The sequence below is a fragment of the Pleurodeles waltl genome, chromosome 6 (genome assembly GCF_031143425.1).
Source record: "Pleurodeles waltl isolate 20211129_DDA chromosome 6, aPleWal1.hap1.20221129, whole genome shotgun sequence".
NCBI classification, from domain to species: Eukaryota; Metazoa; Chordata; class Amphibia; order Caudata; family Salamandridae; genus Pleurodeles; species Pleurodeles waltl.
In genome coordinates, this window is record NC_090445.1 from 751,756,553 (window position 1) to 751,771,654 (window position 15,102).

Below are 15,102 nucleotides of genomic sequence, written 5' to 3' on the forward strand. Positions count from 1 at the left end.
ATCGAAAAACTACCCCGAAGGGCACCGGTGCTCTTCGATCTTCGATGCGGTGTGGAATCTAAGTAAGCCGATCCCGAACGCAACAATACCGACGAAAATCTTCCGAAATTAGCTAATTTTCCGTTCCAAAACTCGGAGCGACAGGAACACGTCCGAACCCGATGGCGGAAAAAAAACAATCGAAGATGGAGTCGACGCCCATGCGCAATGGAGACAAAAGGAGGAGTCACTCGGTCCCGTGACTCGAAAGACTTCTTCGAAGAAAAACAACTTGTAACACTCCGGCCCAACACCAGATGGCGAGCTATTGCAAAACATGCGTATCTACAGCGACAGATGCCATCGAACTGTCTATTATCTGCACCCCAACCTGAGACCATGTGTAGATAAACAATCCAACAAACAGCCTGTAATAAACCCACTGACCTGAAACGATGAGTCCTGGTTCAGATGAAGTGCTCGGACAACGTGTATCCCGAAGCCTGTAGCCAAACGCGGTAAAATGGAAGATAGAGAATGGACTAATAAAAGTTAGTATTAAAAAAAAAAAACGGCTCAAATGAACCGCCATGTTACTAGATCTACTTGTGTAAATATAAACATGCAACCAATGTAAATAAATCGATTCTAATGTGCTAAATAGACCATCCTAAAAACCGATCTTAGGAATAACGTATGTAATACTTAAGGAAGATATCAATAATGAAAGGATCTGATAAATTTACCAAAAATCGAGCATAAAGGAAAGCAGTAAACGATCAATAAAAAGGCACGTGTTGTCACTATGGGCGACAATATAATACTATGGTGAAACTCCTATCCATAAATGTAAAGTTTCTCAAAAAAGAAGCTGCGAGAAGAGGAGAATATGCAAAGCCAAAAAAGAAATCAGAGAATAAATAATCAGTTGAAAAATTAAGTATCAAATTTCAAATGCCTGTCTAGTGAGCAACCATATGCTTCCCGGACATGTATATCAGACAACTTAGAAGCACCAGATACACACAGGTTAATTTAAGAAAGGAAAAAAGCGAAATTAGGGGTAAAAAGGGTACAAGAAGATGTGGATGAGAAATGATAAGGTGATACATGTAAGAGAATGCCAAAAAGAGCTATAATTTTGGAAATAGCTAACAGATCAAAAGAACAAGTTACTTACCTTCGGTAACGCCTTTTCTGGTGGAAACACTAGCTACCTGTGGATTCCTCACCTAATGAATTCTCCCAATGCGCCAGCATTTGACGTAAATTTTCTTCCCATTTTTTTGCTCTGCACGTCGAAGAGGAAGTCACAATTGCCCGACTCCCACGCAACGCCGTCTGACATCATCAAGGCAATAAGAGGTCCTCGCTGGCGTGCAGACGTCAGTTTTCACCATTTTTTACGTGCCTTCAAGGCGAACAGGTGAGTACCGACCATACATACCTGACATGAACACATCAGTCAAATATAAAACAAAACCTTTAATCAAATATAAACATCAAAATATCATATATATATATATATATATATATATATATATATATATATATATATAAATAAACCACATATATGTACATGAATCTACATATACCATCAAACATATATACACATCTCCTTATATATATATATATATATATATACACACACCCTAGGATACCTTGGTAAGACCACCAAACCAAGGCAACGGGGAGGGGGGTGGGACCGTGAGGAATCCACAGGTAGCTAGTGTATCCACCAGAAAAGGCATTACCGAAGGTAAGTAACTTGTTCTCCTGATGGATACAACTACCTGTTGATTCCTCACCTAACGAATAGTGTCGCAAAGCAGTACCGCACTCGAAGGCGGGTGTCTGAATGGCCACACCAAGAAATCCTGCAGCACGGACCATGCAAAATGGCCATCCCTCTTAACCTCTGAATCAAAGCAATAATGTTTCGAAAACTATGGAGGGAAGACCAAGATGCAGCCTTACAAATATCAGCCACAGGAACACCTCTAGCCAAAGCCGAAGAGGCTGACTTAGCCCTGGTGGAATGGGCTCTAATTCTAACAGGAGGAACCTTCTTTGCCAAAGAATAAAAAAAAATTATGCAAAGAATGACCCACCTGGATAGAGTTCTCTTGTGGACCGCCTTGCCCTTCCTCTTCCCCACGTAGCCGATGAAGAGCTGATCTTCCACTCTGAACTCTTTTTCTGTCAACGTAGAAGCTTAAAGCTCTTTGAGGGTCAAGCCGATGAAGTCTCTCCTCCTCTTTCGATGGATGGGGAGGAGGATAAAAGGATGAGAGCGTAACGGACTGCCCTAAATGGAAGGGTGTAACAACCTTCAGAAGGAAAGCCGCCCTGGTCCTCAGCACCACTTTGTCCGCATGGAAGGAAGTGAAAGGGGGTTTAACCAGAGGGCTTGAAGTTCACTCACTCGCCTAGCTGATGTGATAACTACAAGAAAAACAGTTTTTAACACTGAAAACCTTAAGGGGCATGAATGTAAAGGCTCAAACGGTGAACCCATCAAGAAGGTGAGTACTAAATTTATATCCCATTGAGGCATAATAGAAGGAGAGGGAGGGAACTTATTAGTAAGACCTTTGAAGAACCTTAGAACTATAGGGGATTTAAACAAAGAGGGTTAATGGGGAAGGCACAGAAAGGCCGACAGCACCGACAAATAGCCCTTAACAGTCAGAACTGCAAAACCCCTCTGCGCCAAGGACAATGCAAATAATAAAATGTCCGACAAATGGGTTCTCTCCACACCAAGCCACAAATTTTGCCCATCTGCCAGCATAGATCAATTTGGTGGAGTGTCACCTGACCGATAAAATAACGTCCACCACCTCTGGCGGGAGAGAAAAGGAACTCAGATTGTCCCGTTCAATTTCCAGGCATGCAGGTGCAGACTCTGGAGGTGGGGGTGTAGAACCTGCCCCTGTGACTGCGAGAGGAGGTCTGCCCTGTGAGGGAGAGGAGGGCACAGTGAGAGTTGGAGAAGGTCCGAGGACCACACCTTTCGTGGCCAATCCAGAGCTATTAAAATGACTTGCGCCCGGTCTTGGCGAATCTTCCTCAGAACCTGAGGAATCAAGGGTATGGGGGAAGCGAGTAAAGCAATTGGCCATGCCAGGGCATCTGAAATGCGGCCCCCAACACCCATTGCACCGGATACAGGAGGCTGCAGAACAACGGGCAGTGCGCATTCTCCTGAGTGACAAAAAGGTCTACCTGAGGAAATCACATCCGGAAGATGTAAAGAATCAGGTCCAGATGGAGATGCCACTCGTGATTGGCTGAGAAGTGCCGACTGATACTGTCCGCACGTACGTTTTGAACTCCGGCAAGATGGTTTGCTACTACGCAAATCTGATAGTCCTGTGCCCAGGACCAAAGCCGTAGAGCTTCTCTGCAGAGTAGGTACGACCCTACTCCTCCCTGCTTGTTGATGTATCCCATCGCAGTGGTTTGTCCATCAGAACCTGGACCGACTGACAGCAAAGGGAGGGGAGGAAGGCCTTGAGAGCTAAACGTATCGCCCTCAATTCCAACAGATTGATGTGAAACATCTGTTCCACTGGAGACCAACTTTAAGGAAATGCCTCCTTGGCATGGTTACCCCCTGACTTTTTGCCTTTGCTGATGCCAAGTTATGATTTGAAAGTGTGCTGAAGCCTGCTAATCAGGCCCCAGCACCAGTTTTCTTTCCCTAACCTGTACCTTTGTTTCCACAATTGGCACACCCTAGCATCCAGGTAAGTCCCTTGTAACTGGTACCTCTGCTACAAAGGGCCCTGATGCCATGGAAGGTCTCTAAGGGCTGCAGCATATTTTATGCCACCCTGGGGACCCCTCACTCAGCACAGACACTGCTTGCCAGCTTGTGTGTGCTAGTGGTGATAAAATGACTAAGTCGACATGGCACTCCCCTCAGGGTGCCATGCCAACCTCACACTGCCTATAGGTATAGATAAGTCACCCCTCTAGCAGGCCTTACAGCCCTAAGGCAGGGTGCACTGTACCATAGGTGAGGGCATAGGTGCAGGAGCAGTATGCCCCTACAGTGTCTAAGCAAAACCTTAGACATTGTAAGTGCAGGGTAGCCATAAGAGTATATGGTCTGGGAGTCTGTCATGCACGAACTCCACAGCACCATAATGGCTACACTGAAAACTGTGAAGTTTGGTATCAAACTTCTCAGCACAATAAATGCCCACTGATGCCAGTGTACATTTTATTGTAACATACACCCCAGAGGGCACCTTAGAGGTGCCCCCTGAAACCTTAACCGACTACCAGTGTGGGCTGACTAGTTTTAGCAGCCTGCCACACACCAGATATGTTGCTGGCCACATGGGGAGTGTGCCTTTGTCACTCTGTGGCTAGTAACAAAGCCTTTACTGGGTGGAGGTGCTTCTCACCTCCCCCTGCAGGAACTATAACACCTGGCGGTGAGCCTCAAAGTCTCACCCCCTTTGTTACAGCACCCCAGGGCACTCCAGCTAGTGGAGTTGCCCGCCCCCTCCGGCCACGGCCCCACTTTTGGCGGCAAGGCCGGAGGAGATAATGAGAAAAATAAGGAGGAGTCACTGGCCAGTCAGGACAGCCCCTAAGGTGTCCTGAGCTGAGGTGACTCTGACTTTTAGAAATCCTCCATCTTGCAGATGGAGGATTCCCCCAATAAGATTAGGGATGTGTCCCCCTCCCCTCTGGGAGGAGGCACAAAGAGGGTGTAGCCACCCTCAGAGCTAGTAGCCATTGGCTACTAACCCCCCCAGACCTAAACACACCCCTAAATCGAGTATTTAGGGGCTCCCAGAACACAGCAAGATACATTCCTGCAACCTAAGAAGAAGGACTGCTGAGCTGAAAACCTGCAAAGAAGACGGAGACACCAACTGCTTTGGCCCCAGCTCTACCGGCCTGTCTCCCCACTTCTAAAGACACTGCTCCAGCGACACGTTCCACAGGGTCCAGCGACCTCTGAAGCCTCGGAGGACTACACTGCATCTAGAAGGACCAAGAACTCCTGAGGACAGCGGTTCTGTTCCACAAAGACTGCAACTTTGCAACAAAGAAGCAACTTTGAAACAACACACGTTTCCCGCCGGAAGCGTGAGACTTTGCACTCTGCACCAGACGCCCCCGGATCGACTTGTGGAGAACAAACACCACAGGGAGGACTCCCTGGCAACTACAAGACTGTGAGTAGCCAGAGTTGACCCCCCCCTGAACCCCCACAGCAACGCCTGCAGAGGGAACCCCGAGGCTCCCCCTGACTGTGACTGCCTGCTTCAAAGACCCGACGCCTGGTAAAGACACTGCACCCGCAGCCCCCAGGACCTGAAGGATCTGACCTCCAGTGCAGGAGCGACCCCCAGGTGGCCCTCTCCCTTGCCCAGGTGGTGGCTACCCCGTGGAGCCCCCCCTTGCCTGCATCGCTGAAGAGACCCCTTGGTCTCCCATTGAAACCTATTGCGAACCCAACGCCTGTTTGTACACTGCACCCGGCCGCTGAGGGTGTGCTTTTTGTGCTGACTTGTGTCTTTCCCCCCCCCCCCCCGGTGCCCTACAAAACCACCCTGGTCTTCCCTCCGAAGACACGGGTACTTACCTGCTGGCAGACTGGAACCGGGTCACTCCACCCCCTTCTCCATTGAAGCCTATGCGTTTTGGGCACCACTTTGACCTCTGCACCTGACCAGCCCTGAGCTGCTGGTGTGGTAACTTTGGGGTTGCTCTGAACCCCCAACGGTGGGCTACCTTGGACCCAATTTTGAGGCCCGTAGGTGGTTTACTTACCTGAAAAACTAACAAACACTTATCTCCCCCAGGAACTGTTGAAAATTGCACTGTCTAGTTTTAAAATAGCTATATGGCATTTGTGTGAAAACTGTATATGCTATTTTGCTAATTCAAAGTTCCTAAAGTTCCTAAGTGAAGTACCTTTCATTTAAAGTATTGTTTGTAAATCTTGAACCTGTGGTTCTTAAAATAAACTAAGAAAATATATTTTTCTATACAAAAACCTATTGGCCTGGAATTGTCTTTGAGTGTGTGTTCCCCATTTATTGCCTGTGTGTATGTACAACAAATGCTTAACACTACCCTCTGATAAGCCTACTGCTCGACCACACTACCACAAAATAGAGCATTAGAATTATCTCTTTTTGCCACTATCTTACCTCTAAGGGGAACCCTTGGACTCTGTGCATGCTATTTCTTACTTTGAAATAGCACATACAGAGCCAACTTCCTACACCAACAACCTTTGATCTCCAGGTCCCCCAGATGAGCTCCCCACCGTAAAGTGGAAGCATCCGTTATCACCGTGGTCACTGGAGGCGGCAGTGAAAATGGCCTGCCTTTGGAAAGATTGCCATCCACAGCCCACCATCATAGATCCGCTGCAGTGCCTCTGGAGATCTGTATCGACTCCTCGGGATCCCCTTTGTGTGGAAACCACTGCCTGCGGAGGCACCACTGAAGAGCACTCATGTGCCAGCGTGCATGAGTGAGCAACAGAATGCATGAGGCAAACAGACCAAGCAGATGAAGGACCTTGAGGACTGGGACAACCGTTCCACTTCGAAACATTGGACTCAATGCCTGAATGTCTTGAATCCGCTGAGGCAGAGGAAAGGCCCGATTCAACGTTGTGTCCAATACAGCCCCTATGAACAGGAACGGTTGAGAGGGCTCCAGGTGAGACTTGGGCACGTTTACCAAAAAGCATAGATCGAACAACAACTGGGTGGTCATCTGCAGGTGACGCAACACAAGCTCTGGAGACTTGGCTTTGATCAACCAATCGTCCAGGTAAGGGAATACCCCCATCCCCTTCCTCCTGCGATGCGCTGCAACCACCGCCATCACCTTTGTGAAGACTCGAGGCACGGAAGTAAAACCAAAGGGAAGGACCGCAAACTGATAGTGTTGCAACCCCACCACAGACCAGAGATACTTCCTGTGCGACTCGAGAATAGGGATGTGAAAGTAAGGATCCTGCAAGTCAACAGACACCATCCAATCTTCTTCGTTCAACGCCAAAAGCACCTGCGCTAGGGTCAGCATTTTGAACTTCTCCTGCTTGAGGAACCAGTTCAAAACCCTCAGGTCCAGGATAGGCCTTAAATGAACATCCTTCTTGGGGATCAGGAAATATCTCGAATAACAACCCTGACCCCTTTCCTGCTCTGGAACCAACTCCACTGCACCTTTTGATAATAAGGTCTGAACTTCCTGTTGCAACAACAACAGGAGATGGTCTTCTGTGCAAAAGGAGGGACAGGGAGGGATGGCAGGAGGAAACTCCCGAAAGGGAAGTGCATAACCTTTCTCCACAATATTGATGACCCAGGAATCCGATGTGATCAGCTTTCACATGGGGAGAAAATGAAACAACCTTCCCCCTACAGGGGAATTATGGGAAGGAATGGACGGAGGACTAAGGCTGCTTTTCCTTTTGCACCTCCCCAGAGGAAGAGGAAGTGGCAGAGTGCTACTTGGTGGCTCCTCTGGTTCAAACCCTACCCCTCCCTCTAAATGACCTATAGGGAAGCATAGATGGTTGTTGACCTGCAGGCTGGAGTCTCCCCCGAAAGGAAGAGCCTCGTCCAAACACCCTGAACCTTCTAAATGACCTGAACGAGGTTGTGGTTGAAGCCTGCAAACCTAGGGACATAGCCCTGCTCTCTTTGAAGCGCTCTAAGGCAGAGTCAGCTTTCGAACCAAATAGCTTATCTCCATCAAATGGCAAGTCTAAAAGAGTTGTATGCACATCAGATGAAAAACCAGACGACCTCAGCCAAGCATGTCTCCTGGTTGCAATGGATGTCCCCATCGCTCTGGCCACCGAATCCGCAGTATCTAACCCTGACTGAATGACCTGAGTCGCTGCCGCTTGTGCATCAGCCAAAAGACCCCACATGTCCTGGGGCAAACCTGGCATCTCAGCCTTAGCTGCATCCATCAAGGCATGGATATATCTTCCTAACACACAAGTGGCGTTAGCCGACTTCAGGGCCATACTGCAAGACGAAAAGACCTTCTTGGCCGACTGTTCCAGCCTTTTCGACTGCCTGTCTGATGGAGTCCCAGGGAACTAACCAAGAGCTGAGCGCGAGGAACAGGATGCCTGAACCACCAGACTCTCCGGAGTCGGATGCTTAGAGAGGAAGCCCGGGTCCCAGGGGCCACTCAGTATCTCCTCACCACTGATCTGCTAACCGCAGTTGAAGACACTGGTTTCTTCCAAACCTCAATAACCAGTTCAGCGAGAGCCTCATTAAAAGGGAGGAGCGGCACTGCAGCAGCCGAAGCCTGATGTAACAACTCTGTGAGGATATTGGTCTTCACCTCAGCTGCAGGTAACAGAAGATCTAAAGAACGAGTTACTTACCTTCGGTAACGACTTTTCTGGTGGATACATTAGCTACCTGTGGATTCCTCACCTCATGAATACTCCCATGGCGCCAGCATTCTACGGAAATCTTCTTACTAGTCTCTGCACGTCGACGAGGACGTCACTGTCTCGCACGCGACGCCGTCTGACGTCATACAGGCAATAAGAGGTCCTCGACGACGTGCGGACGTCAGTACCAATCATTTTTTACGTGCATGAGAACAACCAGGCAATGCAATGAAAGAACAAAGCAACATCCATTATATTGTAAAAATACACCACATTGTATGAATAACTGTAAATCTTTTTATGTACATATATATATATATATATATATATAAAACTCTCTCTTTTAAAATATATACACACACCAAGTATATACATAAAGATATATACACATATACCTATATATATATAAATATATTATATATATACATCTATTGCACCCTCAAAGACCAAGAGGAGCACACTCAAGGATTACTTGGCAAGACCATAAAGGCAACGGGGAGGCGGGTGGGACCGTGAGGAATCCACAGGTAGCTAATGTATCCACCAGAAAAGTCGTTACCGAAGGTAAGTAACTCGTTCTTCTGATGGATACAACTACCTGTGGATTCCTCACCTCATGAATAGAGTCCCAAAGCAGTACCACGCCCGGCGGTGGGTGCCTAAATGGTCAAACCAAGAAATCCTGCAGCACTGACCGTGCAAAATGGCCGTCCCTTCTAACCTCAGAATCTAAACAGTAATGTTTTGCAAAAGTGTGAAGGGACGACCAAGTTGCGGCCTTGCAGATGTCGACCACAGGAACACCTCTGGCTAAGGCCGAAGTGGCCGACTTAGCTCTGGTGGAATGAGCTCTAATGCCCTCAGGAGGATCCTTCTTTGCCAAAGAGTAACATATTTTAATGCAAAGAACAACCCACCTGGATAGTGTTCTCTTGTGGACTGCCTTTCCTCTCCTCTTGCCCACGTATCCAATAACAGCTGATCCTCCAGCCTGAAATCCTTTGTTCTATCGATAAAGAAGCTCAACGCTCTCTTTGGGTCCAGACGGTGCAGTCTTTCTTCCTCTTTGGAAGGATGAGGCGGAGGATAGAACGTGGACAAAGTAATGGCCTGAGCCAAACGGAAGGGTGAAACAACCTTCGGGAGGAAAGCAGCCTTGGTCCTCAACACCACCTTATCCCCATAAAAAGTTGTATAAGGGGGTTTTACTGATAAGGCCTGCAACTCACTCACTCTCCTTGCTGATGTTATAGCTATCAGGAAGACTGTTTTTAAAACCAAATACCTCAAGGGGCAAGAATGCATAGGTTCAAAAGGGGACCCCATAAGGAAAGTCAGGACTAAGGACAAATCCCATTGCGGCATAACGAATGGCTTTGGAGGATATTGATTTAGAAGACCTTTCAAGAATCTGATAACAATAGGGGATTTAAATAAAGATGGTTGGTCTGGAAGACATATGAAGGCTGACAAGGCCGATAAATAACCTTTAATGGTAGCCACTGCACCACCTTTCTGCGCCAGAGATAGAGCAAAAGACAAAACGTCCGATAGATGAGCATGTAAAGGATCAATCTGCCTCTCTCCACACCACGCAACAAATTTAGACCACCTATTAGCGTAGATAGATTTAGTGGAGTGTCGCCTGGCCGCTAATATAACATCCACTACCTCAGGCGGGAGAGAGAAGGAACTCAGGTTGCCCCGTTCAATCTCCAGGCATGTAGGTGCAGACTCTGGAGGTTGGGGTGTAGAACCTGCCCCTGCGACTGTGAGAGGAGGTCTGCCCTGAAAGGGAGACTGAGCGGCGGGCACGTTGAGAGTTGGAGAAGGTCGGAGTACCACACCCTCCTTGGCCAATCCGGAGCTATTAAGATTACTAGAGCCCGGTCTTGGCGAATCTTCCTCAATACTCGAGGAATCAAGGGTATGGGAGGAAACGCGTAAAGCAACTGGCCGCACCAGGTCATTTGAAACGCGTCCCCCAACGCTTCCTGCATCGGATACTGAAGGCTGCAGAACAACGGACAATGCGCGTTCTCTCGAGTGGCGAACAGATCTACCCGAGGAAACCCCCACTTCTGGAAGATTAAACGGACTTGATCTGGATGGAGACGCCACTCGTGGTCTGCCGAGAAGTGGCGACTGAGACTGTCCGCACGCACGTTCAAGACTCCGGCCAGATGGTTTGCTATCAAGCAAATCCGATGGTCCTTTGCCCAGGACCATAGTCGAAGAGCTTCTCTGCAGAGAAGGTACGACCCCACTCCTCCCTGCTTGTTTATGTACCACATCGTGGTAGTATTGTCCGTTAGGACCTGTACCGACTGACCACGAAGGGAAGGGAGGAAGGCCTTGAGAGCCAGACGTACAGCCCGTAACTCTAACAGATTGATGTGAAAAATCTGTTCCTCTGGAGACCAAAGACCTTTGATCTCCAGATCCCCCAGATGAGCTCCCCACCCTAGAGTGGAAGCATCCGTTATGACTGTGGCCACTGGTGGCGACTGCTGGAACGGCTTTCCTTGTGAAAGATTGTTGCTTGCAATCCACCACTTCAAATCCACAGCAGCATCTCTGGAGATCTTGACAGTACCCTCTAGATCCCCTCTGTGTTGAGACCACTGCCTTCGGAGGCACCACTGAAGAGCCCTCATGTGCCAGCGAGCATGCGTGACCAACAGAATGCAGGAGGCAAAAAGACCGAGCAGACGAAGGACCTTGAGGACTGGAACTACCGCTCCATTTCGAAACATTGGAACCAAATCCTGAATATCTTGAATCCGCTGAGGCGGAGGAAAGGCCCGACCCAATGTTGTATCCAGTACTGCCCCTATGAACAGGAGGCGCTGAGAGGGCTCCAGGTGAGATTTGGGCTCGTTCACCGAAAAGCCCAGGTCGAACAACAACTGGGTTGTTGACTGCAGATGACGCAACACAAGCTCCGGGGACTTGGCTTTGATCAACCAATCGTCCAAGTAAGGGAATACTGCTATCCCCTTCCTTCTGAGCTCTGCCGCAACCACCGACATCACCTTCGTGAAGACTCGAGGTGCTGAAGTAAGACCAAACGGAAGGACCGCAAACTGGTAGTGTTGCGATCCCACCACAAACCGGAGATACTTCCTGTGTGACTTGAGTATCGGGATATGAAAGTAAGCATCCTGCAAGTCGACAGACACCATCCAGTCTTCCATGTTCAACGCCAAAAGCACCTGTGCTAGGGTCAGCATCTTGAACTTTTCCTGCTTGAGGAACCAATTCAAGATCCTCAGGTCCAGAATTGGTCTCAAACGACCATCCTTCTTGGGAATCAGGAAATACCTTGAGTAAACTCCTTGACCCCTTTCCTGCTCCGGGACCAACTCCACCGCGCCCTTTAAAAGGAGGACTTCTACCTCCTGTTCTAGCAACAGGAGGTGTTCTTGTGAACAATACGAAGGGCGGGGCGGGATGAGGGGCGGAAACTCCCGAAAGGGAAGGGTGTAGCCTTTTCCCACAACACTGAGAACCCAAGTGTCCGACGTAACAGTCTCCCATTTGGTGAGAAAATGCTGTAATCTTCCCCCTACAGGAGAGGAGTGAGTGGGAAATGGTGGAAGCCTAAGGCTGCTTCCCCTGCTGCACCCCGCCAGAGGATGAGGAAGAGGCAGAGTGCTGCTGAGAGGCTCCCCTGGTGCGGACCCTACCCCTCCCCCTAAAAGATCTATAGGGGTGGGAAGAGGCAGGTTGCTGATATCTTCCCCGAAAGGAAGAGGAGGAAGAGCCACGCCCAAATCCACGAAACCTCCTGAAGAATCTGGAAGAGGCCGTGGAAGAAGGAGCTTGGAGTCCCAACGACTTAGCCGTGGTCCTGCTCTCCTTAAAACGTTCCAAGGCCGAATCAGCCTTAGCCCCAAACAGTTTGTCCCCATCAAACGGGAGATCCAACAATGTGGACTGTACAGCTGCCGAAAAGCCCGAGTTACGGAGCCAGGCCTGTCTCCTTTCCACCACAGTTGTGCCCATTGCTCTGGCTACCGAGTCGGTGGTATCCAGTCCCGTCTGGATAATTTGGGTCGCAGCAGCCTGGGCATCAGAGACAAGATCCAAAAGACCCTGGGGAAGCTCTGTAAACGAAGAGGAGATGTCATCCATCAGAGCATGAATATACCTCCCCAGGATACAGGTCGCATTAGTGGCCTTTAACGCCAGACTGCAGGACGAAAAAATCTTCTTCGACTGCGCCTCTAGCTTTTTTGAGTCTCTGTCCCCAGGCACCGTCGGGAAAGAACCAGGCGCTGACTTGGACGAACAGGAGGCCTGCACTACCAAGCTCTCCGGCGTAGGGTGCCTAGATAGGAAACCAGGATCAGTTGGAGCCGTCCGATACCTCCTGGCCACGGCTCTGTGAACTGCTGGGGAAGATGCCGGCCTCTTCCACACCTCTAAAACCGGATCCAGCAGAGCGTCATTAAAAGGTAACAGAGGCTCCGCCGCGGCTGAGGCCGGATGCAACACCTCCGTCAAAAGGTTTTGTTTTGCCTCCACCACCGGCAAAGGCAGGTCCAAAAAACTAGCTGCCTTCCGTACCACTGTATGAAAGGAAGCAGCTTCCTCAGTATATTCCCCCGGGGACGAAAGGTCCCACTCAGGGGAAGTGTCCAGCCCACTGGCCGACTCCAGTCCACGCAGCCCATCACCCGAGTCCTCTAGCTCTCCTTCCTCTAGGGCTCGTTGGTACTCCTGCTCTTCTAGTACCCGGAGAGCACGCCTCCTTGAATGCAGTCGTTGCTCAATCCGCGGAGTCGACAATGCCTCCGCCGAAGTCGGAGATCGGCGCCGATCTTCCGAAGCCACCGACGCCGCATCCGGCGCCACGGGTAACTTCGGCGCCGACTGAAGAGCAGCTGAAACAGATGGACCCACCGGAGTCACAGGCCGAAATCTCGACGTCGACGGGATGGAAATCCCTGGGGCCAATCCCTCCGAAGCCATCGGAGCGGCCACCGGCGCCGACACTGGCGCCGAGCCCACGTTCCCAAACGGGAGAAAGGGCATAAAGGGTGCCGGCCGAAGAGGCGCAGGATCACCCAAAGAAAAGGCCAAAGGCCCAGCCGGAGCACCCCCTGGAGCCATCTGTTGGAAGATGGCATACATCGCATTCAAGAATGCGGAACTATCGGCTCCAGGGGTGGGAAAAGCCGGATACTGGGGTGCCTGTCTCGGAGGCGACCCCGACTCCGGCCTCGGCGTCTGCGCCGGAGAAAACACTTGAGGCTCCAATACCTCAATCACCGACGCCTGTCCAGGCGAAGTTGGTGACGCCGGAGAGGGCAACGGCGTCGAAGGATGCGGCGTCACCGTGGGGCTGACCTCCCATGTCTTTCGGCGCCGATCCGGAGACCTGGAACGAGCCTCCCTTGACTGACGCCGAGATTCTCTACGGCGCCGGGAGTCTCGATGACGCCGATGTTTTGGAGAAGACTTCTTGTGATGCTTCTCCTTTGACTTGGCCATAAACAGCTTCGCCTCACGTTCTTTAAGGGCCTTCGGATTCATGTGCTGACATGAATCACAAGTCGAGACGTCGTGGTCGGAGCTCAAACACCAAAGGCAATCGGAATGAGGATCCGTCACCGACATCTTGCCTCCACACTCACGACAAGGCTTAAATCCAGACTTTCTCTGCGACATTATTTCCACAGAGAAAGAGTACGCAGCAAGATATACACTGTAACCGCAAGAGTAACAGTTGCTCCCTCGAAGATAACCGTTTCGAATGCACGGAAAAAAGGGAACTGACGTCCGCACGTCGTCGAGGACCTCTTATTGCCTGTATGACGTCAGACGGCGTCGCGTGCGAGACAGTGACGTCCTCGTCGACGTGCAGAGACTAGTAAGAAGATTTCCGTAGAATGCTGGCGCCATGGGAGTATTCATGAGGTGAGGAATCCACAGGTAGTTGTATCCATCAGAAAAGTCCGCTACGTTCCTCACCACTGAGTGGAATGAAGCAGCTTCCTCAGTGAACTTGCCTGGAGTAGCTAAGTCCCACTCTGGGGAAGTATTGCGACTGCTGGCAGAGTCCAAACCCCGGAAGTCCCCCAGGGGCTCTGCGATCTCGCCTTCCTCTAGGAGCGGTCTCTGATACTCCTGCTCCTCCAACAGTTTGAGAGGCTTCCTCCTCAAGCGCAACCTGGCCTCTATCATCAGCGTCAATAAAGAATTAGCCGACGCCGACAACCTCGGTTGATGCGGATCTTCAGATTCTTCCAACGCCGGATCCACTGGCGCCATGGGAAGTCGAGTGCTCTTCGCCGGCGTCGACTGGAGTTGTGGCGAAGTCAACAGTGCCACCGGATCAGCTGAAACCACTGGCGAAGGCCTTCTCGGCGACATCAAAGGCACCGGCGCTGGACCAGCCCCTTCTACCGGGCAGAAGGGCATAAAAGGCGTCGGCTTGTACGGAGCCGGAACGCCCAGACCAAAAGCCAATGGACCTGAGGGACCAGCCGGTGCACCGCCAGGAGCCATGGAACTGAAGATGCTGTACATCGCGTTTAAGAAGGCCGCTGGATCCGCACCCGGAGCCAGGAAAGCAGGATACCCCTGCGGCGTCAGCACGGACTGGGATATCGGCACTGGATCCAGCACCTCCGATTGTGCAGGCGAGAAGGCAGGACTCTGGCGAGGCTTGTCCACCTCAAAAACCAAAGGCGCAGGAGAAGTCT

General features: G+C 50.3%; 1 protein-coding gene across 2 annotated transcripts in view; it reads right to left on the reverse strand.

The window, feature by feature from the left end:
- TDRD1 (tudor domain containing 1) overlaps positions 1-15,102 on the reverse strand; it is a 1,656,135-nt gene that overhangs the window by 1,583,842 nt on the left and 57,191 nt on the right. The window contains exon 2 of one of the 2 annotated variants that reach the window (XM_069239311.1): positions 427-482. The exons of the other annotated variant lie outside the window; for it this stretch is intronic. Coding sequence (XP_069095412.1) covers positions 427-482 — 56 coding nt within the window. The remainder of the gene's footprint in view (positions 1-426; positions 483-15,102) is intronic. 2 annotated transcript variants of the gene reach the window in all.